General features: G+C 44.8%; 1 protein-coding gene across 4 annotated transcripts in view; it reads left to right on the forward strand.

Moving 5' to 3' along the window:
- LOC106568319 (A disintegrin and metalloproteinase with thrombospondin motifs 6) overlaps nt 1–26,292 on the forward strand; it is a 190,635-nt gene that overhangs the window by 11,010 nt on the left and 153,333 nt on the right. For 3 of the 4 annotated variants that reach the window (XM_045692499.1, XM_045692496.1, XM_045692497.1), the window contains exons 5-8: nt 2,693–2,943; nt 3,657–3,740; nt 10,537–10,682; nt 18,441–18,484. In XM_045692499.1, coding sequence (XP_045548455.1) covers nt 2,693–2,943; nt 3,657–3,740; nt 10,537–10,682; nt 18,441–18,484 — 525 coding nt within the window. The remainder of the gene's footprint in view (nt 1–2,692; nt 2,944–3,656; nt 3,741–10,536; nt 10,683–18,440; nt 18,485–26,292) is intronic. The other variant, XM_045692498.1, reaches the window with a different exon arrangement.

Genomic DNA, 26,292 nt, shown 5'->3' on the forward strand with positions numbered 1-26,292 from the left:
CATCACACCTCCTCCTCCATGCTTCACGGTGGGAACCACACATGCAGAGATCATCCGTTTACCTACTCTGTATCTCACAAAGACACGGCGGTTGGAACCAACAATCTCATCAGACCAAAGGACAGATCTTTACCGGTCTAATGTCCATTGCTCGTGTTTCTTGGCCAAAGCAAGTCTCTTCTTCTTATTGGTGTCCTTTAGTAGTGGTTTCTTTGCAGCAATTTGTCCATGAAGTCCTGATTCACACAGTCTCCTCTGAACAGTTGATGTTGAGATGTGTCTGTTACTTGAACTCTGTGAAGCATTTATTTGGGCTGCAATTTCTGAGGCTGGAAACTCTAATGAACTTATCCTCTGCAGCAGAGGTAACTCTGGGTCTTCCTTTCCTGTGCCGGTCCTCATGAGAGCCAGTTTCATCATAGCGCTTGATGGTTTTTGCGACTGCACTTGAAGAGACTTTCAAAGTTCTTGAAATGTTCCAGATTGACTGACCTCGGAAGCCCAAAAAGAAAAGAAATTCCACAAATGTACTTTTAACAAGGCACACCTGTTAATTGTAATGCATTCCAGGTGACTACCTCATGAATCTGTTTGAGGGAATTCCAAGTGTGCAAAACTGTCATCAAGGCAAAGGTTAGAATCTCAAATATACACTGCTCAAAAAAATAAAGGGGACACTTAAACAACACAATGTAACTCCAAGTCAATCACACTTCTGTGAAATCAAACTGTCCACTTAGGAAGCAACACTGATTGACAATAAATTTCACATGCTGTTGTGCAAATGGAATAGACAACAGGTGGAAATTATAGGCAATTAGCAAGACACCCCCAATAAAGGAGTGGTTCTGTAGGTGGGGACCACAGACCACTTCTCAGTTCCTATGCTTCCTGGCTGATGTTTTGGTCACTTTTGAATGCTGGCGGTGCTTTCACTCTAGTGGTAGCATGAGACGGATTCTACAACCCACACAAGTGGCTCAGGTAGTGCAGCTCATCCAGGATGGCACATCAATGCGAGCTGTGGCAAGAAGGTTTGCTGTGTCTGTCAGCGTAGTGTCTAGAGCATGGAGGCGCTACCAGGAGACAGGCCAGTACATCAGGAGACGTGGAGGAGGTCGTAGGAGGGCAACAACCCAGCAGCAGGACCGCTACCTCCGCCTTTGTGCAAGGAGGAGCACTGCCAGAGCCCTGCAAAATGACCTCCAGCAGGCCACAAATGTGCATGTGTCTGCTCAAACGGTCAGAAACAGACTCCATGAGGGTGGTATGAGGGCCCGACGTCCACAGGTGGGGGTTGTGCTTATAGCCCAACACCGTGCAGGACGTTTGGCATTTGCCAGAGAACACCAAGATTGGCAAATTCGCCACTGGCGCCCTGTGCTCTTCACAGATGAAAGCAGGTTCACACTGAGCACGTGAAAGACGTGACAGAGTATGGAGACGCCGTGGAGAACGTTCTGCTGCCTGCAACATCCTCCAGCATGACTGGTTTGGCGGTGGGTCAGTCATGGTGTGGGGTGGCATTTTTTTGGGGGCCGCACAGCCCTCCATGTGCTCGCCAGAGGTAGCCTGACTGCCATTAGGTACCAAAATGAGATCCTCAGACCCCTTGTGAGACCATATGCCGGTGCGGTTGGCCCTGGGTTCCTCCTAATGCAAGACAATGCTAGACCTCATGTGGCTGGAGTGTGTCAGCAGTTCCTGCAAGAGGAAGGCATTGATGCTATGGACTGGCCCGCCCGTTCCCCAGACCTGAATCCAATTGAGCACATCTGGGACATCATGTCTTGCTCCATCCACCAACGCCACGTTGCACCACAGACTGTCCAGGAGTTGGCAGATGCTTTAGTCCAGGTCTGGGAGGAGATCCCTCAGAAGACCATCCGCCACCTCATCAGGAGCATGCCCAGGCGTTGTAGGGAGGTCATACAGGCACGTGGAGGCCACACACACTACTGAGCCTCATTTTGACTTGTTTTAAGGACATTACATCAAAGTTGGATCAGCCTGTAGTGTGGTTTTCCACTTTAATTTTGAGTGTGACTCCAAATCCAGACCTCCATGGGTTGATAAATTGGATTTCCATTGATTATTTTTGTGTGATTTTGTTGTCAGCACATTCAACTATGTAAAGAAAAAAGTATTTAATAAGATTATTTCTTTCATTCAGATCTAGGATGTGTTGTTTAAGTGTTCCCTTTATTTTTTTGAGCAGTATATATAAAACAAATAATGTTTAACACTTTTTTGTTTACTACATTATTCCATATTTGTTATTTCATAGTTTTGATGTCTTCGCTATTAATCTATAATGTAGAAAATAGTAAAAATAAAGAAAAACCATGGAATGAGTAAGTGTGTCCAAACTTTTGACTGCTACTGTATATCTGATTGTTTCATTGTGTTTTAATGTAGTTTTTTTAAATGTTGATGAATGTTTTATAAATGTTCAACTGATTATTGGTTATCAAATCATCAGTAGTTTCTAATCGTCCTTGAATGTTTCTATTGAGGGGAACAGTGTCAAAGGCTCCCTTTCTTTTTGAAGTTACCACACCCTTGTGAAGATGATCATCAGATAAACCATTTCCTATAATCACCCGAGATGGTTCTTTTTCACAGCATATCATCAGACAACAACTTTACTCACTTGGTTGAGCATGTTTTTCTCTCCCTCCTTCATCCGCAGACCTCACAAAAAGCGGGAGCCCCTGCCAATATAGCACTCCTTCCCCAACCTCTCCAACCTCCTCCTCTCACTCCTTCTCTCCCACCTCAGCCTCTGGGTCCAACAGTTCCCTTCCCGGCGGGGGCTACAGACAGAGGCGGTCGGTCAGCATGGAGCGCTTCGTAGAGACCCTGGTGGTAGCTGATAAGATGATGGTTGGTTACCATGGACGCAAAGACATCGAGCACTATATCCTGTCTGTGATGAATATTGTAAGTTTGATCCTGCTTTTTGCTTTGATTACTGTTGTTTTGTCTCAAAGAAAAGCCTGACAATAGAGTTGGGGTCAATCACTTGGGCTTCCGAGTGGCACAGCGTCACTACAGTCCCTTGTTCAAATCCAGGCTGAATCACATCCGGCCGTGATTGAGGGTCCCATAGGGCGGAGCACAATTGGCCCAGCGTCGTTTGGCCGGTGTAGGCCGTCATTGTAAATAAGAATTTGTTCTTAACTGACTTGCCTAGTTAAATAAAGGTCAAAAAACATTTAAAATGGGTTCATGTCAATGGTCTACTGTAGTTGTTTCCTCATCTCCTGCCCTGCGTTAGTTTGAGTTCACAGAATATTACAAAGCAGTCAGGACTCACTTTCACCTGTCCAGGTCTTTCACATCAATACAGATGAAGGACTGGAGGAAAGATATTAAGATGCACCTCTAGCCTGCTGATATTGGAAACAGGCCAATATAGAGTATTACAACATGAACAATGGACTTATTCGAAGCGTTTCTCTCTTTGGATAGAGTTTTGTTTTCATTAACATTTTAACAGAATGTTCTCTCTAACTGAAAACAGACATTTAAATCGCAGCGTGATCTGGATGTGTGGTTGCTGTTTTCAACCCCAGTATGTGTGAAGAAAACACTGATCCAGTGTTGTGACAGTTTGTCTGACTTTGTGTCTTTTCTTCTTTTCTGGAGGTCAGGTTGCCAAACTTTACCGTGATGCCAGCCTAGGAAACGTTGTGAACATTATAGTAACCCGCCTGATCGTACTGACTGAGGACCAGGTGAGGGCACTCTTCTCTCTCTGTCTTCTTCTTTCTCTCTCTGTCTTCCTCTTTCTCTCTATCTCTCTGCCTCTCTCTCTCTGTCTTCATCTTTCTCTTTACATCTCTCTTTCTCTCTCTGTCTTCCTCTTTATCTCTCGGCCTCTCTCTGTGTTCCTCTCTCTTTCTATCCACATCAACATAAATGTATTTCTCTAATCTCAGTTAAAATGTATCTGTTTTGGTTACTTATTATGCAATAACATAGTTATTCCAAACAGTTGGGAGAGAGAGTAGAAGGATGAAAGAGAGGTGAGAGAGGAGAGGAGTGAAAAGAACAGACAAGAGGACACCAGAGTAGAAGAGTGAGAAGAGAGAGAAGAGAGGAAAAGACAGAGGATAGGAGTGAGAAGAAGAGACAAGAGGACACCAGAGTAGAAGAGTGAGAAGAGAGAGAAGAGAGGAAAAGACAGAGGATAGGAGGCCTCTACCATATGTCTGCCACCAGTAAAGACGAAGCTCAGGAGATGAGCTCAGACTTCTTCCCTCAGGGGGATTTGATTGAGGATTTTTACATTCAATCTATATAGTGTAGGTTTGATGGGAGAAACAGAGTGAACTGTACATCTAGCCTCAGTCTATAGAGGATGGACTCCAGCAGAGATGAATACCTCTTCATTCATTCTCCATTTTAAGACTGAAACCCATATGTTTTTCCCAGATGGAGTGTAACATGAATATATTGATGATTAGAATATTCTTTCAGATATGTATCATATGGATTATCTTAACGGATATGTCAGAATCCTGTCAAATGGTGGACATGGTTTTAATAAGCTTGTATACTATCGTTTTCGACTGATGCTTTTGACTATGACGGCCCAATCCTAACTTAAAACATAAATCATACACTGATGTCAATGGGAGATTTAAGTGAAAGTCTGAGTGGCTTGCATTAATCTTAATTCAGCGCTAGATATGCCAAGCATTAATCTTAATTCAGCGCTAGATATGCCAAGCATTAATTTTAATTCAGCACTAGATATGTCAAGTGCAGAATGTTGGGTCTGTTCTGGACGGAATGCTGGGTTCTGTGTGTTCAGACTGTGTTGTGTGTTCTGGGTTGTGGATGTGTTCAGACTGTTCTGGGTTGTGGATGTGTTCAGACTGTTCTGGGTTGTGGATGTATTCAGACTGTTCTGGGTTGTGGATGTATTCAGACTGTTCTGGGTTGTGGATGTGTTCAGACTGTTCTGGGTTGTGGATGTGTTCAGACTGTTCTGGGTTGTGGATATGTTCAGACTGTTCTGGGTTGTGGATGTGTTCAGACTGTTCTGGGTTGTGGATGTATTCAGACTGTTCTGGGTTGTGGATATGTTCAGACTGTTCTGGGTTGTGGATGTGTTCAGACTGTTCTGGGTTGTGGATGTGTTCAGACTGTTCTGGGTTGTGGATGTATTCAGACTGTTCTGGGTTGTGGATGTATTCAGACTGTTCTGGGTTGTGGATGTATTCAGACCGTTCTGGGTTGTGGCTGTGTTCAGACTCTTCTGGGTTGTGGATATGTTCAGACTGTTCTGGGTTGTGGATGTGTTCAGACTGTTCTGGGTTGTGGATGTATTCAGACTGTTCTGGGTTGTGGATGTGTTCAGACTGTTCTGGGTTGTGGATATGTTCAGACTGTTCTGGGTTGTGGATATGTTCAGACTGTTCTGGGTTGTGGATGTGTTCAGACTGTTCTGGGTTGTGGATGTATTCAGACTGTTCTAGGTTGTGGATGTGTTCAGACTGTTCTGGGTTGTGGATGTATTCAGACTGTTCTGGGTTGTGGATGTGTTCAGACTGTTCTGGGTTGTGGATGTGTTCAGACTGTTCTGGGTTGTGGATGTGTTCAGACTGTTCTGGGTTGTGGATGTGTTCAGACTGTTCTGGGTTGTGGATGTGTTCAGACTGTTCTGGGTTGTGGATGTATTCAGACTGTTCTGGGTTGTGGATGTGTTCAGACTGTTCTGGGTTGTGGATGTGTTCAGACTGTTCTGGGTTGTGGATGTGTTCAGACTGTTCTGGGTTGTGGATGTGTTCAGACTGTTCTGGGTTGTGGATGTGTTCAGACTGTTCTGGGTTGTGGATGTGTTCAGACTGTTCTGGGTTGTGGATGTGTTCAGACTGTTCTGGGTTGTGGATGTGTTCAGACTGTTCTGGGTTGTGGATGTGTTCAGACTGTTCTGGGTTGTGGATGTATTCAGACTGTTCTGGGTTGTGGATGTGTTCAGACTGTTCTGGGTTGTGGATGTGTTCAGACTGTTCTGGGTTGTGGATGTGTTCAGACTGTTCTGGGTTGTGGATGTGTTCAGACTGTTCTGGGTTGTGGATGTGTTCAGACTGTTCTGGGTTGTGGATGTGTTCAGACTGTTCTGGGTTGTGGATGTGTTCAGACTGTTCTGGGTTGTGGATGTGTTCAGACTGTTCTGGGTTGTGGATGTGTTCAGACTGTTCTGGGTTGTGGATGTGTTCAGACTGTTCTGGGTTGTGGATGTGTTCAGACTGTTCTGGGTTGTGGATGTGTTCAGACTGTTCTGGGTTGTGGATGTGTTCAGACTGTTCTGGGTTGTGGACGTGTTCAGACTGTTCTGGGTTGTGGATGTGTTCAGACTGTTCTGGGTTGTGGATGTGTTCAGACTGTTCTGGGTTGTGGATGTATTCAGACTGTTCTGGGTTGTGGATGTGTTCAGACTGTTCTGGGTTGTGGATGTGTTCAGACTGTTCTGGGTTGTGGATGTGTTCAGACTGTTCTGGGTTGTGGATGTGTTCAGACTGTTCTGGGTTGTGGATGTGTTCAGACTGTTCTGGGTTGTGGATGTGTTCAGACTGTTCTGGGTTGTGGATGTGTTCAGACTGTTCTGGGTTGTGGATGTGTTCAGACTGTTCTGGGTTGTGGATGTGTTCAGACTGTTCTGGGTTGTGGATGTGTTCAGACTGTTCTGGGTTGTGGATGTGTTCAGACTGTTCTGGGTTGTGGATGTGTTCAGACTGTTCTGGGTTGTGGATGTGTTCAGACTGTTCTGGGTTGTGGATGTGTTCAGACTGTTCTGGGTTGTGGATGTGTTCAGACTGTTCTGGGTTGTGGATGTGTTCAGACTGTTCTGGGTTGTGGATGTGTTCAGACTGTTCTGGGTTGTGGATGTGTTCAGACTGTTCTGGGTTGTGGATGTGTTCAGACTGTTCTGGGTTGTGGATGTATTCAGACTGTTCTGGGTTGTGGATGTGTTCAGACTGTTCTGGGTTGTGGATGTGTTCAGACTGTTCTGGGTTGTGGATGTGTTCAGACTGTTCTGGGTTGTGGATGTGTTCAGACTGTTCTGGGTTGTGGATGTGTTCAGACTGTTCTGGGTTGTGGATGTGTTCAGACTGTTCTGGGTTGTGGATGTATTCAGACTGTTCTGGGTTGTGGATGTGTTCAGACTGTTCTGGGTTGTGGATGTGTTCAGACTGTTCTGGGTTGTGGATGTGTTCAGACTGTTCTGGGTTGTGGATGTGTTCAGACTGTTCTGGGTTGTGGATGTGTTCAGACTGTTCTGGGTTGTGGATGTGTTCAGACTGTTCTGGGTTGTGGATGTGTTCAGACTGTTCTGGGTTGTGGATGTGTTCAGACTGTTCTGGGTTGTGGATGTGTTCAGACTGTTCTGGGTTGTGGATGTGTTCAGACTGTTCTGGGTTGTGGATGTATTCAGACTGTTCTGGGTTGTGGATGTGTTCAGACTGTTCTGGGTTGTGGATGTGTTCAGACTGTTCTGGGTTGTGGATGTGTTCAGACTGTTCTGGGTTGTGGATGTGTTCAGACTGTTCTGGGTTGTGGATGTGTTCAGACTGTTCTGGGTTGTGGATGTGTTCAGACTGTTCTGGGTTGTGGATGTGTTCAGACTGTTCTGGGTTGTGGATGTGTTCAGACTGTTCTGGGTTGTGGATGTGTTCAGACTGTTCTGGGTTGTGGATGTGTTCAGACTGTTCTGGGTTGTGGATGTGTTCAGACTGTTCTGGGTTGTGGATGTGTTCAGACTGTTCTGGGTTGTGGATGTATTCAGACTGTTCTGGGTTGTGGATGTATTCAGACTGTTCTGGGTTGTGGATGTGTTCAGACTGTTCTGGGTTGTGGATGTGTTCAGACTGTTCTGGGTTGTGGATGTGTTCAGACTGTTCTGGGTTGTGGATGTGTTCAGACTGTTCTGGGTTGTGGATGTGTTCAGACTGTTCTGGGTTGTGGATGTGTTCAGACTGTTCTGGGTTGTGGATGTGTTCAGACTGTTCTGGGTTGTGGATATGTTCAGACTGTTCTGGGTTGTGGATGTGTTCAGACTGTTCTGGGTTGTGGATGTATTCAGACTGTTCTGGGTTGTGGATGTGTTCAGACTGTTCTGGGTTGTGGATGTGTTCAGACTGTTCTGGGTTGTGGATGTATTCAGACTGTTCTGGGTTGTGGATGTGTTCAGACTGTTCTGGGTTGTGGATGTATTCAGACTGTTCTGGGTTGTGGATGTATTCAGACTGTTCTGGGTTGTGGATGTATTCAGACCGTTCTGGGTTGTGGATGTGTTCAGACTCTTCTGGGTTGTGGATATGTTCAGACTGTTCTGGGTTGTGGATGTGTTCAGACTGTTCTGGGTTGTGGATGTGTTCAGACTGTTCTGGGTTGTGGATGTGTTCAGACTGTTCTGGGTTGTGGATGTGTTCAGACTGTTCTGGGTTGTGGATGTGTTCAGACTGTTCTGGGTTGTGGATGTATTCAGACTGTTCTGGGTTGTGGATGTGTTCAGACTGTTCTGGGTTGTGGATGTGTTCAGACTGTTCTGGGTTGTGGATGTGTTCAGACTGTTCTGGGTTGTGGATGTATTCAGACTTTTCTGGGTTGTGGATGTGTTCAGACTGTTCTGGGTTGTGGACGTATAAAGACTGTTCTGGGTTGTGGATGTATTCAGACTGTTCTGGGTTGTGGATGTGTTCAGACTGTTCTGGGTTGTGGATGTGTTCAGACTGTTCTGGGTTGTGGATGTGTTCAGACTGTTCTGGGTTGTGGATGTATTCAGACTGTTCTGGGTTGTGGATGTATTCAGACTGTTCTGGGTTGTGGATGTGTTCAGACTCTTCTGGGTTGTGGATGTGTTCAGACTCTTCTGGGTTGTGGATGTGTTCAGACTGTTCTGGGTTGTGGATGTGTTCAGACTGTTCTGGGTTGTGGATGTGTTCAGACTGTTCTGGGTTGTGGATGTATTCAGACTGTTCTGGGTTGTGGATGTATTCAGACTGTTCTGGGTTGTGGATGTATTCAGACTGTTCTGGGTTGTGGATGTGTTCAGACAGTTCTGGGTTGTGGATGTGTTCAGACTGTTCTGGGTTGTGGATGTGTTCAGACTGTTCTGGGTTGTGGATGTATTCAGACTGTTCTGGGTTGTGGATGTATTCAGACTGTTCTGGGTTGTGGATATGTTCAGACTGTTCTGGGTTGTGGATGTGTTCAGACTGTTCTGGGTTGTGGATGTATTCAGACTGTTCTGGGTTGTGGATGTGTTCAGACTGTTCTGGGTTGTGGATGTGTTCAGACTGTTCTGGGTTGTGGATGTATTCAGACTGTTCTGGGTTGTGGATGTATTCAGACTGTTCTGGGTTGTGGATATGTTCAGACTGTTCTGGGTTGTGGATATGTTCAGACTGTTCTGGGTTGTGGATGTGTTCAGACTGTTCTGGGTTGTGGATGTGTTCAGACTGTTCTGGGTTGTGGATGTGTTCAGACTGTTCTGGGTTGTGGATGTATTCAGACTGTTCTGGGTTGTGGATGTGTTCAGACTGTTCTGGGTTGTGGATGTATTCAGACTGTTCTGGGTTGTGGATGTGTTCAGACTGTTCTGGGTTGTGGATGTATTCAGACTGTTCTGGGTTGTGGATGTATTCAGACTGTTCTGGGTTGTGGATGTATTCAGACTGTTCTGGGTTGTGGATGTGTTCAGACTGTTCTGGGTTGTGGATGTATTCAGACTGTTCTGGGTTGTGGATGTATTCAGACTGTTCTAGGTTGTGGATGTATTCAGACTGTTCTGGGTTGTGGATATGTTCAGACTGTTCTGGGTTGTGGACGTATAAAGACTGTTCTGGGTTGTGGATGTGTTCAGACTGTTCTGGGTTGTGGATGTATTCAGACTGTTCTGGGTTGTGGATGTATTCAGACTGTTCTGGGTTGTGGATGTATTCAGACTGTTCTGGGTTGTGGATGTGTTCAGACTGTTCTGGGTTGTGGATGTATTCAGACTGTTCTAGGTTGTGGATGTGTTCAGACTGTTCTGGGTTGTGGATGTATTCAGACTGTTCTGGGTTGTGGATGTGTTCAGACTGTTCTGGGTTGTGGATGTGTTCAGACTGTTCTGGGTTGTGGATGTGTTCAGACTGTTCTAGGTTGTGGATGTGTTCAGACTGTTCTGGGTTGTGGATGTATTCAGACTGTTCTGGGTTGTGGATGTGTTCAGACTGTTCTGGGTTGTGGATGTATTCAGACTGTTCTGGGTTGTGGATATGTTCAGACTGTTCTGGGTTGTGGATGTGTTCAGACTGTTCTGGGTTGTGGATGTGTTCAGACTGTTCTGGGTTGTGGATGTGTTCAGACTGTTCTGGGTTGTGGATGTGTTCAGACTGTTCTGGGTTGTGGATGTGTTCAGACTGTTCTGGGTTGTGGATGTGTTCAGACTGTTCTGGGTTGTGGATGTGTTCAGACTCTTCTGGGTTGTGGATGTGTTCAGACTGTGTTGTAATGTGTGCTGTATGTTCTATCCAGCCCAATCTGGAGATCAACCACCATGCAGACAAGTCTCTAGACAGCTTCTGTAAGTGGCAGAAGTCTATCCTCAGTCACCAAGGAGATGGGAACAGCATCCCGGAAAACGGCATGGCTCACCATGACAACGCTGTCCTCATCACAAGGTAGGAATCTCTTCTCTTTCTATCTGACCAGTTACCCTCTGGGGGAAGAACAGAGACACCTGGATGGGGTAAAGGCTCTACTCTCCAACCTTACACACACACACACACACACACACACACACACACACACACACACACACACACACACCTTTCATACTGTTATTATTATTCCAGTGGTAAGAGTGTGTCATTATTTAGCTTACTGTACGTCTCTTACTCTTCTTGACCAAACATTTATTTAGATGACTCATTGGACAATGAGAGCATGTTTACTTAAATACTTTAGCAGTCCTACTTTAGAAGTCCTTCCACCTTCCGACTCTGTCCTTCCGACTCTATGCTGCATTGGCATTACACAGACAGAACACCACAGTAACTTTGAAACACAGCCAAGTCACTACTCATATCTATTACTGGCTTCAGTCTGTATGTAGTACCTACAGTACTGTACCTCTTACAGCTGCTGACAACGGGAAACTATCCTCTCTCAGTCATACCAGTCATACTACAATTAATGCATGGTAACCTTGTTTCAGCAAAATCTATTTCATTACCTGCTATTGGCTAAATTGTTGCCTGAGCTGTTTTGACCACATAAACTAGCAACTAACATGTGTATTCCTTACTTGTTTTGACTGCAGGGGGGTTAACGTTTTGTGACTGACATGGGCTAAAGCCCTGCTTTTGTCTCTCCCTGCCTGGTTGTGAACAAACCAGGTTTTCTACTAATGTTAGACTAATGCTAGTTGACTTTAGCTGTTTGTCTGTCAAGTAACGTTCTCCAGTTCCTTTTCAGAGTCCTGTTGTTGTAAAGTTACCACTTGGTGAGCCATCCATAGGAGTACACCATAGACATAGGGGTGGCAGGTAACCTAGTGCTTAAAAGCTTTGGGCCAGTCGCTGAAAGGATGAACTGGAAGGAAAAGCGTGTGCTTCGGGTGGGTGTTGCTAAGGTGACCAGTGAGCTGCTTTGGATAAGAGTGTCTGCTAAATGACTAAAATGTAGATAGTAGGTAAGGCTCAACATGCCAAACTTCTCTAATGTTACTGACAGTCTTTGGGAGCCTTAGAAGTTATGCTGTGATTGTGATGCCAGAAGGCTACTGAAGGGGTTTTATGGAGTGCTGTCTCCAGTCGTCTGTTGTGTCTGTATTTATTGAAGAACTGGTCTGTACTGGTAAACTTACATCACCTCAGCCTTCTGCTACTACAGGGCTCTCCAGCGTGTGTCTGATGCTAAACCAACACTAGCTGCTAGCCGTTCACTAAAGCGTTTTGTTGTATGCACAGGGCATGCTGCACGCTGGTTACAGAGTTCAGCGACGTTCAGTGACTGTGCTTGTATTATAGGCCCTCTACAACATCTCATTATTGTATGAGAGAGACAGAGAGAGAGATAGAATGATAGATAGAAGGAAAGAAAGAGAGAGAGAAAGATAGGTAAAAATACTTGAATCAGTTATAGAACCTATTGCCCTTTATGGTTGTGAGGTGTGGGGTCTGCTCACCAACCAAGAATTCACAAAATGGGACAAACACCAAATTGAGACTCTGCATGCAGAATTCTGCAAAAATATCCTCCGTGTACAATGTAGAAGACCAAATAATGCATGCAGAGCAGAATTAGGCCGATACCTGCTAATTATCAAAATCCAGAAAAGAGCTGTTCAATTCTACAACCACCTAAAAAGAAGCGATTCCCAAACCTTCCATAACAAAGCCATCACCCACAGAGAGATGAACCTGGAGAAGAGTCCCCTAAGCAAGCTCATCCTGAGGCTCTGTTCACAAACACAAACACACCCCACAGAGCCACAGGACAGCAACACAATTAGACCCAACCAAATCATGAGAAAACAAAAAGATCATTACTTGACACATTGGAAAGAATTAACAAAATAACAGAGCAAACTAGAATGCTATTTGGCCCTAAACAGAGAGTACACAGTGGCAGAATACCTGACCACTGTGACTGACCCAAACTTAAGGAAAGCTTTGACTATGTACAGACTCAGTGAGCATAGCCTTGCTATTGAGAAAGGCCGCCGTAGGCAGACATGGCTCTCAAGAGAAGACAGGCTATGTGCACACTGCCCACAAAATGAGGTGGAAACTGAGCTGCACTTCCTAACCTCCTGCCCAATGTATGCCCATATTAGAGACACATATTTCCCTCAGATTACACAGATCCACAAAGAATTCGAAAACAAAACCGATTTTCATAAACTCCCATATCTACTGGGTGAAATACCACAGTGTGCCATCACTGCAGCAAGATTTGTGACCTGTTGCCACAAGAAAAGGTCAACCAGTGAAGAACAAACACCATTGTAAATACAACCCATATTTATGCTTATTTATTTTCCCTTTTGTACTTTAACAATTTGTACATCGTTACAACACTGTATATATACATAATATGACATTTGTAAGGTCTTTATTCTTTTGAAACTTCTGTATGTGTAATGTTTACTGTTTACTGTTTATTTCACTTTTGTATATTATCTACCTCACTTGCTTTGGCAATGTTAACATGTTTACCATGCCAATAAAGCCCCTTGAATTGATTTGAATTGATAGACGATAGCTAGAAAGAAAGAAAGAAAGAAAGAAAGAAAGAAAGAAAGAAAGAAAGTGTGAGATAGATTGATAGAGAGAAAGAAAGAAAGAAAGTGCGAGATAGATTGATAGAAGGAAAGAAAGCAAGTGCGAGATAGATTGATAGAAGGAAAGAAAGAAAGAAAGTGCGAGATAGAGAGATAGGGAGGGAGGGAGGGAGGGAGGAGGGAGGGAGGAGGGAGGGAGGGAGGGAGGGAGGGAGGGAGGGAGGGAGAAAGATTGAATCAGAACTTTGTTAGGGCCTGAGTATAATGGGACATCAAGATGTGTGTAGGCAATGAGATGAGCTGTGCTGAGCTGAGCGTCAGGATGCTAACATGCATCATTAACTATAAATAGTTAATGATGGACCCAGGAAGCTTTCATTAACCACTGTGTCTGCTAGAAAATTCCCCCATTCCCTGATGGAATCCACCTACAGAAAGAGCACAGCGATTTTAAGACTGTTTACGTTAGCAACGCGCAGCTTTACTGTGTGGCCATTACATTTATGACTAAAGCTATCCATGGAAAAATATCAGGTTAAAAAAGGATTTTATGAGATGATGAGTGATTTTGATGAGGGTTGCCCTAGGCCATGCAATTTATCAAAGAACTACACTATGTATATTAAAGTATGTGGAAACCCCTTCAAATTAGTGGATTGGGCTATTTCATCCACGCTCGATGCTGACAGGTGTATAAAATCGAGCACACAGCCATGCAATCTCCCTAAACAAACATTGGCAGTAAAATGGCTCAGGGACTTTCAACGTGGCACTGTCATAGGATGCCACCTTTCCAACAAGTTAGTTGGTCAAATTTCTGCCCTGCTAGAGCTGCCCGGTCAACTGTAGGTGCTGTCTCAGCCGCGAAGTGGTAGGGCACACAAGGGCCTCTGGAAGTGACGTCAGCACAATAACTGTTTGTGGAAGCTTCATGAAATGGGTTTCTATGGCCGAGCAGCCACACACAAGCCTAAGATCACCATGCACCATGCCAAGCGTGGGCTGGAGTGGTATAAACCTCACCACCATTGGACTCTGGAGCAGTGGAAAAGTGTTCTCTGGAGTGATGAATCACGCTTCACCATCTGGAAGTCCGACGGACGTATCTTGGTTTGGCGGATGCCAGGATACCGCTACATAGTGGCAACTGTAAAGTTTGGTGGAGGAGGAATAATGGTCTGGGGCTGTTTTTCATGGTTCGGGCTAGGCACCGTAGTTCTAGTGAAGGGAAATCTTAACGTTACAGCATACAATGACTTTCTACAGGATTCTGCGATTCCAACTTCGTGGCAACAGTTTGGGGAAGGCTCTTTCCTGTTTTAGCATGACAATGCCCCCCGTACAGAAAGGGAGGTCCATACAGATGGTTTGTCGAGATCGGTTTGGAAGAACTTGACTGGCCTGCACAGAGCCCTGACCTCAAGCCCATCGAACACCTTTGGGATGAATTGTAAAGCCTGCGAGCCAGACCTAATCACCCAACATCAGTGCCCGACCTTACTAATGCTCTTGTGGCTGAATGGAATCAAGTCCTCGCAGCAATGTTCTAACATCTAGTGGAAAGCCTTCCCAGAAGAGTGTAGGCTGTTATAGCAGCAAAGGGGCACAAACTTCATATTAATGCCCATGATTTTGGAATGACATGTTTGAGGAAAAGGCTGCCTAAATATGATCCCCAATCAGAGACAATGATATACAGCTGTCTCTGATTGGGAACCATACCATACCGTGAAGCCTTCTAAGGCTCCCAACGACTGTCAGTAACATTAGAGAAGTTTGGCATGTTGAGCCTTACCTACTATCTACATTTTAGTCATTTAGCAGACACTCTTATCCAAAGCAGCTTACAGGAGACGTTTGCGTTAAGTGCCTTGTTAAAGGGCACGTTGGCAGATTTTTCACGTAGTCTGATCGGGTTTTGAACCAGCAACCTCTCCCCTACCCCTCTCCTTCCCTCCTCCCCCTATCATCAGGGGTCATGCTACAGGTCAGCTCTTTGCCTCTTGGGTCTCTGGGTAATCTGGGTTAGAGATAATACCTAACCAAGACAATGAATGATTTTGCTGAGGGTTGCCCTAGGCCATGCAGTTTATCATAGATCTCCATCTCCTTATTTCAGCTGTGTGTTTACTGTTTCTAACAGATATCTATGTGTTGCATTGGAGGTTCTGTCACTACTAAGTCAGTATTGAAGTGTATACAGATGTAGGATCTTGATTTGAGCCAGTTTGCCAAAGCAGGAAAATAATCCTGCTGCAACAGGAAATGTGAATTATTATGTGGATTAAAATTAAGAAAAAAAAAATTGTAGGCGTTGATACATTTTTTTGTTAGGAAAAATCAAGTCTGAGATTTTAAAGTAGAAATTACAAACTTTAGAAGCCTTTTTAAACCTTGAATACACTACAAGTTTGCATTTCCTGCTGGGCAGGAACATTTTCAGCAACACAAGAGTGATCAAATTAAGATCCTACATCTGTATGGCTTATAACAGTATATGAATTGCGTACTGTACTCCCAAACTCAACTTCTGCCAGGCCGTCATTGTAAATAATAATTTGTTCTTCATTGAGTTTCCTGTTAAAATAAAGGTTCAATTAAAATTAAATTAAACTTCTAAGCGTGCAATGTGAGGTTGGTTCACCTTGTCGAGCGCAGACTGTGGTTACAGCGAGCACACAGCAAGCATGATGTCATAGTAGAAGTGTTCATGGCAGAGGTTGTCATGGCGTTGGTATCCTGTGGTTGCGGTCTGTTGTGGTCAGTCAGAAACATAAGGAAGAGACATTATCCTTGAGGTGGACGGTCTGTTCTGATAGCTCATCCTTCTAGGAATGATAGTGACCTATCCTGTCTGTATGTCTATTTCTGTCTCTCTCTCTCTCTCAAATTCAAGCTGCTTCATTTGCATGAAAAACCAATTATTGCCAAAGCATGTCACGGTCATTAACAAGGACGGACCAAGGCGCAGCGTGATTTGAATTCCACATCTTTATTCAAAGTGAAACTACCAAAAAAGAAATAACCAACAACAAAAACGTGACCTCAGTGGTGCTACATGCACAGACACAAAACAATATCCCACAAAGCAGGTGGGAACAGGGACTCCTTAACTATGATCCCCAATTAGAGACAACAAACATCAGCTGCCTCTAATTGGGAACCATACCAAGAGCACCAACATGACAAAGCAATAACGTGACAAAGCAATAATGTATACAATATACATTGTAATAAAATAATACATCTCTCTCTCTCTCTCTCTCTCTCTCTCTTTCTATCCCTCCTATGTTCTTATGATTCTCTTGTTCTGCCATTGTGGGCCCATCAAGAGGAGAGGAGACCTTCTCCCCAGACAGAGTTGTTACAGTCATTATCCTTGAGGAGGTTATGTATGGTACAGGTCCAGCTCATCCCTCTAGGCACTGTGCTATACATAGTGACCTCTCCTTCCCTCGCTGTTGTTGCTTTATTAGGTTCTGGGCTTGGTGGCCACGGTGTGTCTAGTTTGGAACGTGGCCCGTGGTTTTTGAGAAACCCAGGGGGAAATTAAAGGACATAAATCTAAATAAATAGATTTTGTAAATGAGGTGGAGTCTGTTTGCCCTGGAGACCATACCTCATGGGTTTGGAACCGGTCTACCAGGGTAGGGGGGTGGAGGAGCGACGGACCGAGGGGGGCAAAACAACATTTTATTTGCGGTGTCATTGGGTTTTTAGTAGATGAAAAGTTTAGGAATGACTGGATGACTCATGGTAAATGTATGATGTGTTGTTTAACATTCAGGGGTTTGTCCTGCGTTGGATTGGATTAGTATTGTATCAGATAGACAGAGAAAGAGAGACAGACAGATAAATGGGAGGACAGAGGGACAGACAGACAGAGGGAGAGGGCGACAACAGGGACACAGCAGGGTCATAATAGACTTCAAAGACTGTGTTGCTGCCTGCCTGCCTGCCTGCCTGTCTGCCTGCCTGCCTGCCTGCCTGCCTGCCTGCCTGCCTGCCTGCCTGCCTGCCTGCCTGCCTGCCTGCCTGCCTGCTGGTTGACATTTATAGAAGGACAAACCTTCATGATTTGACTAAGCTGTTGCAGTACAAAAACTACAGTCAAATACTGCAGGTGGATGCCCGAGATGCCCCATTTCAACATCAGAGGTGCTTAGAGTAGAGTAGAATAAAATAGACTAGGATAGAGTAGAATATAATAGACTAGGATAGAGTAGAATATAATAGACTAGGATAGAGTAGAATATAATATACTGGGATAGAGTAGAATATAATAGACTAGGATAGAGTAGAGTAGAGTATAATAGACTAGGATAGAGTAGAGTAGAGTATAATAGACTAGGATAGAGTAGAGTAGAGTATAATAGACTAGGATAGAGTAGAATATAATTGTCATGGTTGTCGAAAGGAGGAGACCAAAGTGCAGCGTGTGTGTCGTTCCACATTTTATTTATACTGTGAAACTATGCAATACATAAATAAACTGAATGACAAAACAACAAACCGTGACGCAGAGGTGAAACATACACTACTCAAAGACAATCTCCCACAAACCCAGGTGGAAAAACCCCTACTTAAGTATGATCTCCAATTAGAGACAACGTGGACCAGCTGCCTCTAATTGGAGATCATCCCAAACAAAACCCCAACATAGAAATACAAAACTAGAACCTAAACATAGAAATAGAAAACATAGAAAAAAAACCTGTCACGCCCTGACCGTCTCTACCATAGAAAATAACATCTTTCTATGGTCAGAAAGTGACAATAATAGACTAGGATAGAGTAGAGTAGAATATAATAGAATAGGATAGAGTAGAGTAGAATATAATAGACTAGGATAGAGTAGAGTAGAGTAAAATAGACTAGGATAGAGTAGAGTAGAATATAATAGACTAGGATAGAGTAGAGTAAAATAGACAAGGATAGAGTAGAGTAGAATATAATAGACTAGGATAGAGTAGAGTAGAGTAGAGTAAAATACACTAGGATAGAGTAGAGTAGAATATAATAGACTAGGATAGAGTAGAGTAAAATAGACTAGGATAGAGTAGAGTAGAATATAGTGGAATAGAATAGAACTAGAGAGAGCATGACAGAAGAATCATGTCTCGTTTTTTTCTCTCTTCTTTTTCTCCCTCAGGTATGACATCTGCACTTACAAGAACAAACCCTGTGGGACTCTAGGTGAGTGGCAATGCTCTCTGCTCTCTGCTCTCTGCTCTCTGTTCTGTTCTTTTCTCTGCTCTCTGTTCTCTGCTATCTGCTCTCTGTTCTTTTCTCTGCTCTATGTTCTCTGTTCTGTTCTTTTCTCTGCTCTCTGGTCTCTGTTTTGTTCTTTTCTCTGCTCTCTGTTCTCTGCTTTCTGTTCTCTGCTCTCTGCTCTATGCTCTCTGTTCTCTGCTCTCTGTTCTGTTCTTTTCTCTGCTCTCTGTTCTCTGCTTTCTGTTCTCTGCTCTGCTCTATGCTCTCTGTTCTCTGCTCTCTGCTCTATGCTCTCTGTTCTCTGTTCTCTGTTCTCTGCTCTCTGTTCTGTTCTTTTCTCTGCTCTCTGCTCTCTGTTCTCTGCTCTCTGCTCTATGCTCTCTGTTCTCTACTCTCTGTTATCTGTTCTCTGCTCTATGCTCTATGCTCTCTGTTCTCTGCTCTCTGATCTATGCTCTCTGTTCTCGGTTCTCTGTTCTCTGCTCTATGCTCTCGGTTCTCTGTTCTCTGCTCTATGCTCTCTGTTCTCTGAGTTCTGTTCTCTGCTTCCTGTTCTCTGTTCTCTGCTCTATGCTCTCGGTTCTCTGTTCTCTGTTCTGTTATTTTCTCTGTTCTCTGCTTTCTGTTCTCTGTTCTCTGCTCTATGCTCTCTGTTCTCTGCTCTCTGTTCTCTGTTCTCTGTTCTGTTATTTTCTCTGCTTTATGCTTTCTGTTCTCAGCTCTCTGTTCTCTGCTCTCTGTTCTCTGCTCTCTACTCTCTGTTCTCTGTTCTCTACTCTCTGTTCTCTGCACTATGCTCTCTGTTCTCTGTTCTCTGCTCTATGCTCTATGCTCTCTGTTCTCTGTTCTCTGCTCTATGCTCTCTGCTCTCTGCTCTCTGCTCTCTGCTCTATGCTCTCTGTTCTCTGCTCTCTGTTCTCTGTTCTCTACTCTCTGTTCTCTGTTCTCTGTACTCTACTCTCTGTTCTCTGCTCTATGCTCTCTGTTCTCTGCTCTAAGCTCTCTGCTCTCTGTTCTCTGTTCTCTACTCTCTGTTCTCTGTTCTCTGTTCTCTGCTCTCTGCTCTCTGTTCTCTACTTTCTGTTATCTGCTCTCTGCTCTATGCTCTCTGCTCTCTACTCTATGCTCTCTGCTCTCTGTTCTCTGTTCTCTGTACTCTACTCTCTGTTCTCTGTTCTCTGTTCTCGGCTCTCTGTTCTCTGTTCTCTGCTCTCTGTTCTCTGCTCTATGCTCTTTGTTCTCTGCTCTCTGTTCTCTACTCTCTGTTATCTGCTCTCTGCTCTATGCTCTGTGCTCTCTGTTCTCTGCTCTCTGTTCTCTGTTCTCTGCTCTCTTCTCTACTCTCTGTTCTCTGTTCTCTGTTCTCTGTACTCTACTCTCTGTTCTCTGTTCTCTGTTCTCTGCTCTCTGTTCTCTGCTCTCTGCTCTCTGTTCTCTGTTCTCTGCTCTATGCTCTTTGTTCTCTGCTCTCTGTTCTCTACTCTCTGTTATCTGCTCTCTGCTCTATGCTCTATGCTCTCTGTTCTCTGCTCTCTGTTCTCTGTTCTCTGTTCTGTTATTTTCTCTGCTTTATGCTTTCTGTTCTCTGCTCTCTGTTCTCTGCTCTCTGTTCTCTGCTCTCTACTCTCTGCTCTCTGTTCTCTACTCTCTGTTATCTGCTCTCTGCTCTATGCTCTGTGCTCTCTGTTCTCTGCTCTCTGTTCTCTGCTCTCTGCTCTCTGTTCTATACTCTCTGTTATCTGCTCTCTGCTCTATGCTCTCTGTTCTCTGCTCTCTGTTCTCTGTTCTCTACTCTCTGTTCTCTGCTCTATGCTCTATGTTCTCTGCTCTATGCTCTCTGTTCTCTGCTCTCTTTTCTCTGCTCTCTGTTCTCTGTTCTCTGCTCTATGCTCTATGCTCTCTGCTCTCTGCTCTATGCTCTCTACTCTATGCTCTCTGCTCTCTGTTCTGTTATTTTCTCTGCTCTCTGTTCTCTGTTCTCTACTCTCTGTTCTCTGCTCTATGCTCTCTGTTCTCTGCTCTATGCTCTATGTTCTCTGCTCTCTGTTCTCTGTTCTCTGCTCTATGCTCTCTGCTCTATGCTCTCTACTCTATGCTCTCTGTTCTCTGCTCTCTGTTCTGTTATTTTCTCTGCTCTATGCTCTCTGTTCTCTGCTCTCTGTTCTATGCTTTTCTCTGCTCTCTGTTCTCTGTTCTCTACTCTCTGTTCTCTGCTCTATGCTCTCTGTTCTCTGCTCTATGCTCTCTGTTCTCTGCTCTCTGTTCTCTGTTCTCTGCTCTATGCTCTCTGCTCTATGCTCTCTACTCTATGCTCTCTGTTCTCTGCTCTCTGTTCTGTTATTTTCTCTGCTCTATGCTCTCTGTTCTCTGCTCTCTGTTCTCTGTTCTATGCTCTCTGCTCTATGCTCTCTACTCTATGCTCTCTGTTCTCTGCTCTCTGCTCTCTGCTCTCTGCTCTCTACTCAATGTTCTCTGCTCTCTGCTCTCTACTCTATGTTCTCTGTTCTCTACTCTCTGTTATCTGCTCTCTGCTCTATGCTCTATGCTCTATTCTCTCTCTTCTCTGCTCTCTGTTCTCTGCTCTCGGTTCTCTACTCTCTGTTATCTGCTTTATGCTTTCTGTTCTCTGCTCTCTGTTCTCTGTTCTCTGCTCTCTACTCTCTGTTCTCTGTTCTCTACTCTCTGTTCTCTGTTCTCTACTCTCTGCTCTCTGTTCTCTACTCTCTGTTATCTGCTCTCTGCTCTATGCTCTATGCTCTCTGTTCTCTGCTCTCTGTTCTCTGCTCTCTGCTCTATGCTCTCTGTTCTCTGTTCTCTGCTCTCTGCTCTCTGTTCTCTGCTCTCTGCTCTCTGTTCTCTGTTCTCTGTTCTCTGCTCTATGCTCTCTGTTCTCTGCTCTCTTTTCTCTGCTCTCTGTTCTCTGTTCTCTGCTCTATGCTCTCTGCTCTATGCTCTCTGCTCTATGCTCTCTACTCTATGCTCTCTGCTCTCTGTTCTGTTATTTTCTCTGCTCTCTGTTCTCTGTTCTCTACTCTCTGTTCTCTGCTCTATGCTCTCTGTTCTCTGCTCTATGCTCTCTGTTCTCTGCTCTCTGTTCTCTGTTCTCTGCTCTATGCTCTCTGCTCTATGCTCTCTACTCTATGCTCTCTGTTCTCTGCTCTCTGTTCTGTTATTTTCTCTGCTCTATGCTCTCTGTTCTCTGCTCTCTGTTCTCTGTTCTATGCTTTTCTCTGCTCTCTGTTCTCTGTTCTCTACTCTCTGTTCTCTGCTCTATGCTCTCTGTTCTCTGCTCTATGCTCTCTGTTCTCTGCTCTCTGTTCTCTGTTCTCTGCTCTATGCTCTCTGCTCTATGCTCTCTACTCTATGCTCTCTGTTCTCTGCTCTCTGTTCTGTTATTTTCTCTGCTCTATGCTCTCTGTTCTCTGCTCTCTGTTCTCTGTTCTATGCTCTCTGCTCTATGCTCTCTACTCTATGCTCTCTGTTCTCTGCTCTCTGCTCTCTGCTCTCTACTCTATGCTCTCTGTTCTCTGCTCTCTGCTCTCTGCTCTCTACTCTATGTTCTGTGTTCTCTACTCTCTGTTATCTGCTCTCTGCTCTATGCTCTATGCTCTATTCTCTCTCTTCTCTGCTCTCTGTTCTCTGCTCTCTGTTCTCTACTCTCTGTTATCTGCTCTCTGCTCTATGCTCTCTGTTCTCTGCTCTCTGTTCTCTGTTCTCTGTTCTGTTATTTTCTCTGCTTTATGCTTTCTGTTCTCTGCTCTCTGTTCTCTGTTCTCTGCTCTCTACTCTCTGTTCTCTGTTCTCTACTCTCTGTTCTCTGTTCTCTACTCTCTGCTCTCTGTTCTCTACTCTCTGTTATCTGCTCTCTGCTCTATGCTCTATGCTCTCTGTTCTCTGCTCTCTGTTCTCTGCTCTCTGCTCTATGCTCTCTGTTCTCTGTTCTCTGCTCTATGCTCTCTGTTCTCTGTTCTCTGCTCTCTGTTCTCTGCTCTCTGCTCTCTGTTCTCTGTTCTCTGCTCTATGCTCTCTGTTCTCTGCTCTCTGTTCTCTACTCTCTGTTATCTGCTCTCTGCTCTATGCTCTCTGCTCTCTGTTCTCTGTTCTCTGTTCTGTTATTTTCTCTGCTTTATGCTTTCTGTTCTCTGCTCTCTGTTCTCTGCTCTCTGCTCTCTGTTCTCTGTTCTCTGTTTTGTTCTCTGCTCTCTGCTCTCTGTTCTCTACTCTCTGTTATCTGCTCTCTGCTTTCTGTTCTCTACTCTCTCTGTTCTCTGCTCTATGCTCTCTGTTCTCTGCTCCCTGTTCTCTGCTCTCTGTTCTCTGCTCTCTGCTCTCTGTTCTCTACTCTCTGTTATCTGCTCTCTGCTCTATGCCCTATGCTCTCTGTTCTGTGCTCTCTGCTCTATGCTCTCTGTTTTCTGTTCTCTGCTCTCTGTTCTCTGCTCTCTGCTCTCTGCTCTCTGCTCTATGCTCTCTGCTCTCTGTTCTCTGTTCTCTGTTCTGTTATTTTCTCTGCTTTATGCTTTCTGTTCTCTGCTCTCTGTTCTCTGCTCTCTGCTCTCTGTTCTCTGTTCTCTGTTTTGTTCTCTGCTGTCTGCTCTCTGTTCTCTACTCTCTGTTATCTGCTCTCTGCTTTCTGTTCTCTACTCTCTCTGTTCTCTGCTCTATGCTCTCTGTTCTCTGCTCCCTGTTCTCTGCTCTCTGTTCTCTGCTCTCTGCTCTCTGTTCTCTACTCTCTGTTATCTGCTCTCTGCTCTATGCCCTATGCTCTCTGTTCTGTGCTCTCTGCTCTATGCTCTCTGTTTTCTGTTCTCTGCTCTCTGTTCTCTGCTCTATGCTCTCTGTTCTCTGCTCTCTGTTCTCTGTTCTCTGCTCTATGCTCTCTGCTCTATGCTCTCTACTCTATGCTCTCTGTTCTCTGCTCTCTGTTCTGTTATTTTCTCTGCTCTATGCTCTCTGTTCTCTGCTCTCTGTTCTCTGTTCTATGCTCTCTGCTCTATGCTCTCTACTCTATGCTCTCTGTTCTCTGCTCTCTGCTCTCTGCTCTCTGCTCTCTACTCTATGCTCTCTGTTCTCTGCTCTCTGCTCTCTGCTCTCTACTCTATGTTCTGTGTTCTCTACTCTCTGTTATCTGCTCTCTGCTCTATGCTCTATGTTCTTTTCTCTCTCTTCTCTGCTCTCTGTTCTCTGCTCTCTGTTCTCTACTCTCTGTTATCTGCTCTCTGCTCTATGCTCTCTGTTCTCTGCTCTCTGTTCTCTGTTCTCTGTTCTGTTATTTTCTCTGCTTTATGCTTTCTGTTCTCTGCTCTCTGTTCTCTGTTCTCTGCTCTCTACTCTCTGTTCTCTGTTCTCTACTCTCTGTTCTCTGTTCTCTACTCTCTGCTCTCTGTTCTCTACTCTCTGTTATCTGCTCTCTGCTCTATGCTCTATGCTCTCTGTTCTCTGCTCTCTGTTCTCTGCTCTCTGCTCTATGCTCTCTGTTCTCTGTTCTCTGCTCTATGCTCTGTTCTCAGTTCTCTGCTCTCTGTTCTCTGCTCTCTGCTCTCTGTTCTCTGTTCTCTGCTCTATGCTCTCTGTTCTCTGCTCTCTGTTCTCTACTCTCTGTTATCTGCTCTCTGCTCTATGCTCTCTGCTCTCTGTTCTCTGTTCTCTGTTCTGTTATTTTCTCTGCTTTATGCTTTCTGTTCTCTGCTCTCTGTTCTCTGCTCTCTGCTCTCTGTTCTCTGTTCTCTGTTTTGTTCTCTGCTCTCTGCTCTCTGTTCTCTACTCTCTGTTATCTGCTCTCTGCTTTCTGTTCTCTACTCTCTCTGTTCTCTGCTCTATGCTCTCTGTTCTCTGCTCCCTGTTCTCTGCTCTCTGTTCTCTGCTCTCTGCTCTCTGTTCTCTACTCTCTGTTATCTGCTCTCTGCTCTATGCCCTATGCTCTCTGTTCTGTGCTCTCTGCTCTATGCTCTCTGTTTTCTGTTCTCTGCTCTCTGTTTTCTGCTCTCTGTTCTCTGCTCTCTGCTCTCTGCTCTATGCTCTCTGCTCTCTGTTCTCTGTTCTCTGTTCTGTTATTTTCTCTGCTTTATGCTTTCTGTTCTCTGCTCTCTGTTCTCTGCTCTCTGCTCTCTGTTCTCTGTTCTCTGTTTTGTTCTCTGCTCTCTGCTCTCTGTTCTCTACTCTCTGTTATCTGCTCTCTGCTTTCTGTTCTCTACTCTCTCTGTTCTCTGCTCTATGCTCTCTGTTCTCTGCTCCCTGTTCTCTGCTCTCTGTTCTCTGCTCTCTGCTCTCTGTTCTCTACTCTCTGTTATCTGCTCTCTGCTCTATGCCCTATGCTCTCTGTTCTGTGCTCTCTGCTCTATGCTCTCTGTTTTCTGTTCTCTGCTCTCTGTTCTCTGCTCTATGCTCTCTGTTCTCTGCTCTCTGCTCTCTGCTCTCTACTCTATGTTCTGTGTTCTCTACTCTCTGTTATCTGCTCTCTGCTCTATGCTCTATGTTCTTTTCTCTCTCTTCTCTGCTCTCTGTTCTCTGCTCTCTGTTCTCTACTCTCTGTTATCTGCTCTCTGCTCTATGCTCTCTGTTCTCTGCTCTCTGTTCTCTGTTCTCTGTTCTGTTATTTTCTCTGCTTTATGCTTTCTGTTCTCTGCTCTCTGTTCTCTGTTCTCTGCTCTCTACTCTCTGTTCTCTGTTCTCTACTCTCTGTTCTCTGTTCTCTACTCTCTGCTCTCTGTTCTCTACTCTCTGTTATCTGCTCTCTGCTCTATGCTCTATGCTCTCTGTTCTCTGCTCTCTGTTCTCTGCTCTCTGCTCTATGCTCTCTGTTCTCTGTTCTCTGCTCTATGCTCTGTTCTCTGTTCTCTGCTCTCTGTTCTCTGCTCTCTGCTCTCTGTTCTCTGTTCTCTGCTCTATGCTCTCTGTTCTCTGCTCTCTGTTCTCTACTCTCTGTTATCTGCTCTCTGCTCTATGCTCTCTGCTCTCTGTTCTCTGTTCTCTGTTCTGTTATTTTCTCTGCTTTATGCTTTCTGTTCTCTGCTCTCTGTTCTCTGCTCTCTGCTCTCTGTTCTCTGTTCTCTGTTTTGTTCTCTGCTCTCTGCTCTCTGTTCTCTACTCTCTGTTATCTGCTCTCTGCTTTCTGTTCTCTACTCTCTCTGTTCTCTGCTCTATGCTCTCTGTTCTCTGCTCCCTGTTCTCTGCTCTCTGTTCTCTGCTCTCTGCTCTCTGTTCTCTACTCTCTGTTATCTGCTCTCTGCTCTATGCCCTATGCTCTCTGTTCTGTGCTCTCTGCTCTATGCTCTCTGTTTTCTGTTCTCTGCTCTCTGTTCTCTGCTCTCTGTTCTCTGCTCTCTGCTCTCTGCTCTATGCTCTCTGCTCTCTGTTCTCTGTTCTCTGTTCTGTTATTTTCTCTGCTTTATGCTTTCTGTTCTCTGCTCTCTGTTCTCTGCTCTCTGCTCTCTGTTCTCTGTTCTCTGTTTTGTTCTCTGCTCTCTGCTCTCTGTTCTCTACTCTCTGTTATCTGCTCTCTGCTTTCTGTTCTCTACTCTCTCTGTTCTCTGCTCTATGCTCTCTGTTCTCTGCTCCCTGTTCTCTGCTCTCTGTTCTCTGCTCTCTGCTCTCTGTTCTCTACTCTCTGTTATCTGCTCTCTGCTCTATGCCCTATGCTCTCTGTTCTGTGCTCTCTGCTCTATGCTCTCTGTTTTCTGTTCTCTGCTCTCTGTTCTCTGCTCTATGCTCTCTGTTCTCTGCTCTCTGTTCTCTGTTCTCTGCTCTATGCTCTCTGCTCTATGCTCTCTACTCTATGCTCTCTGTTCTCT

Source organism: Salmo salar, chromosome ssa13, assembly GCF_905237065.1.
Source record: "Salmo salar chromosome ssa13, Ssal_v3.1, whole genome shotgun sequence".
NCBI classification, from domain to species: domain Eukaryota; kingdom Metazoa; phylum Chordata; class Actinopteri; order Salmoniformes; family Salmonidae; genus Salmo; species Salmo salar.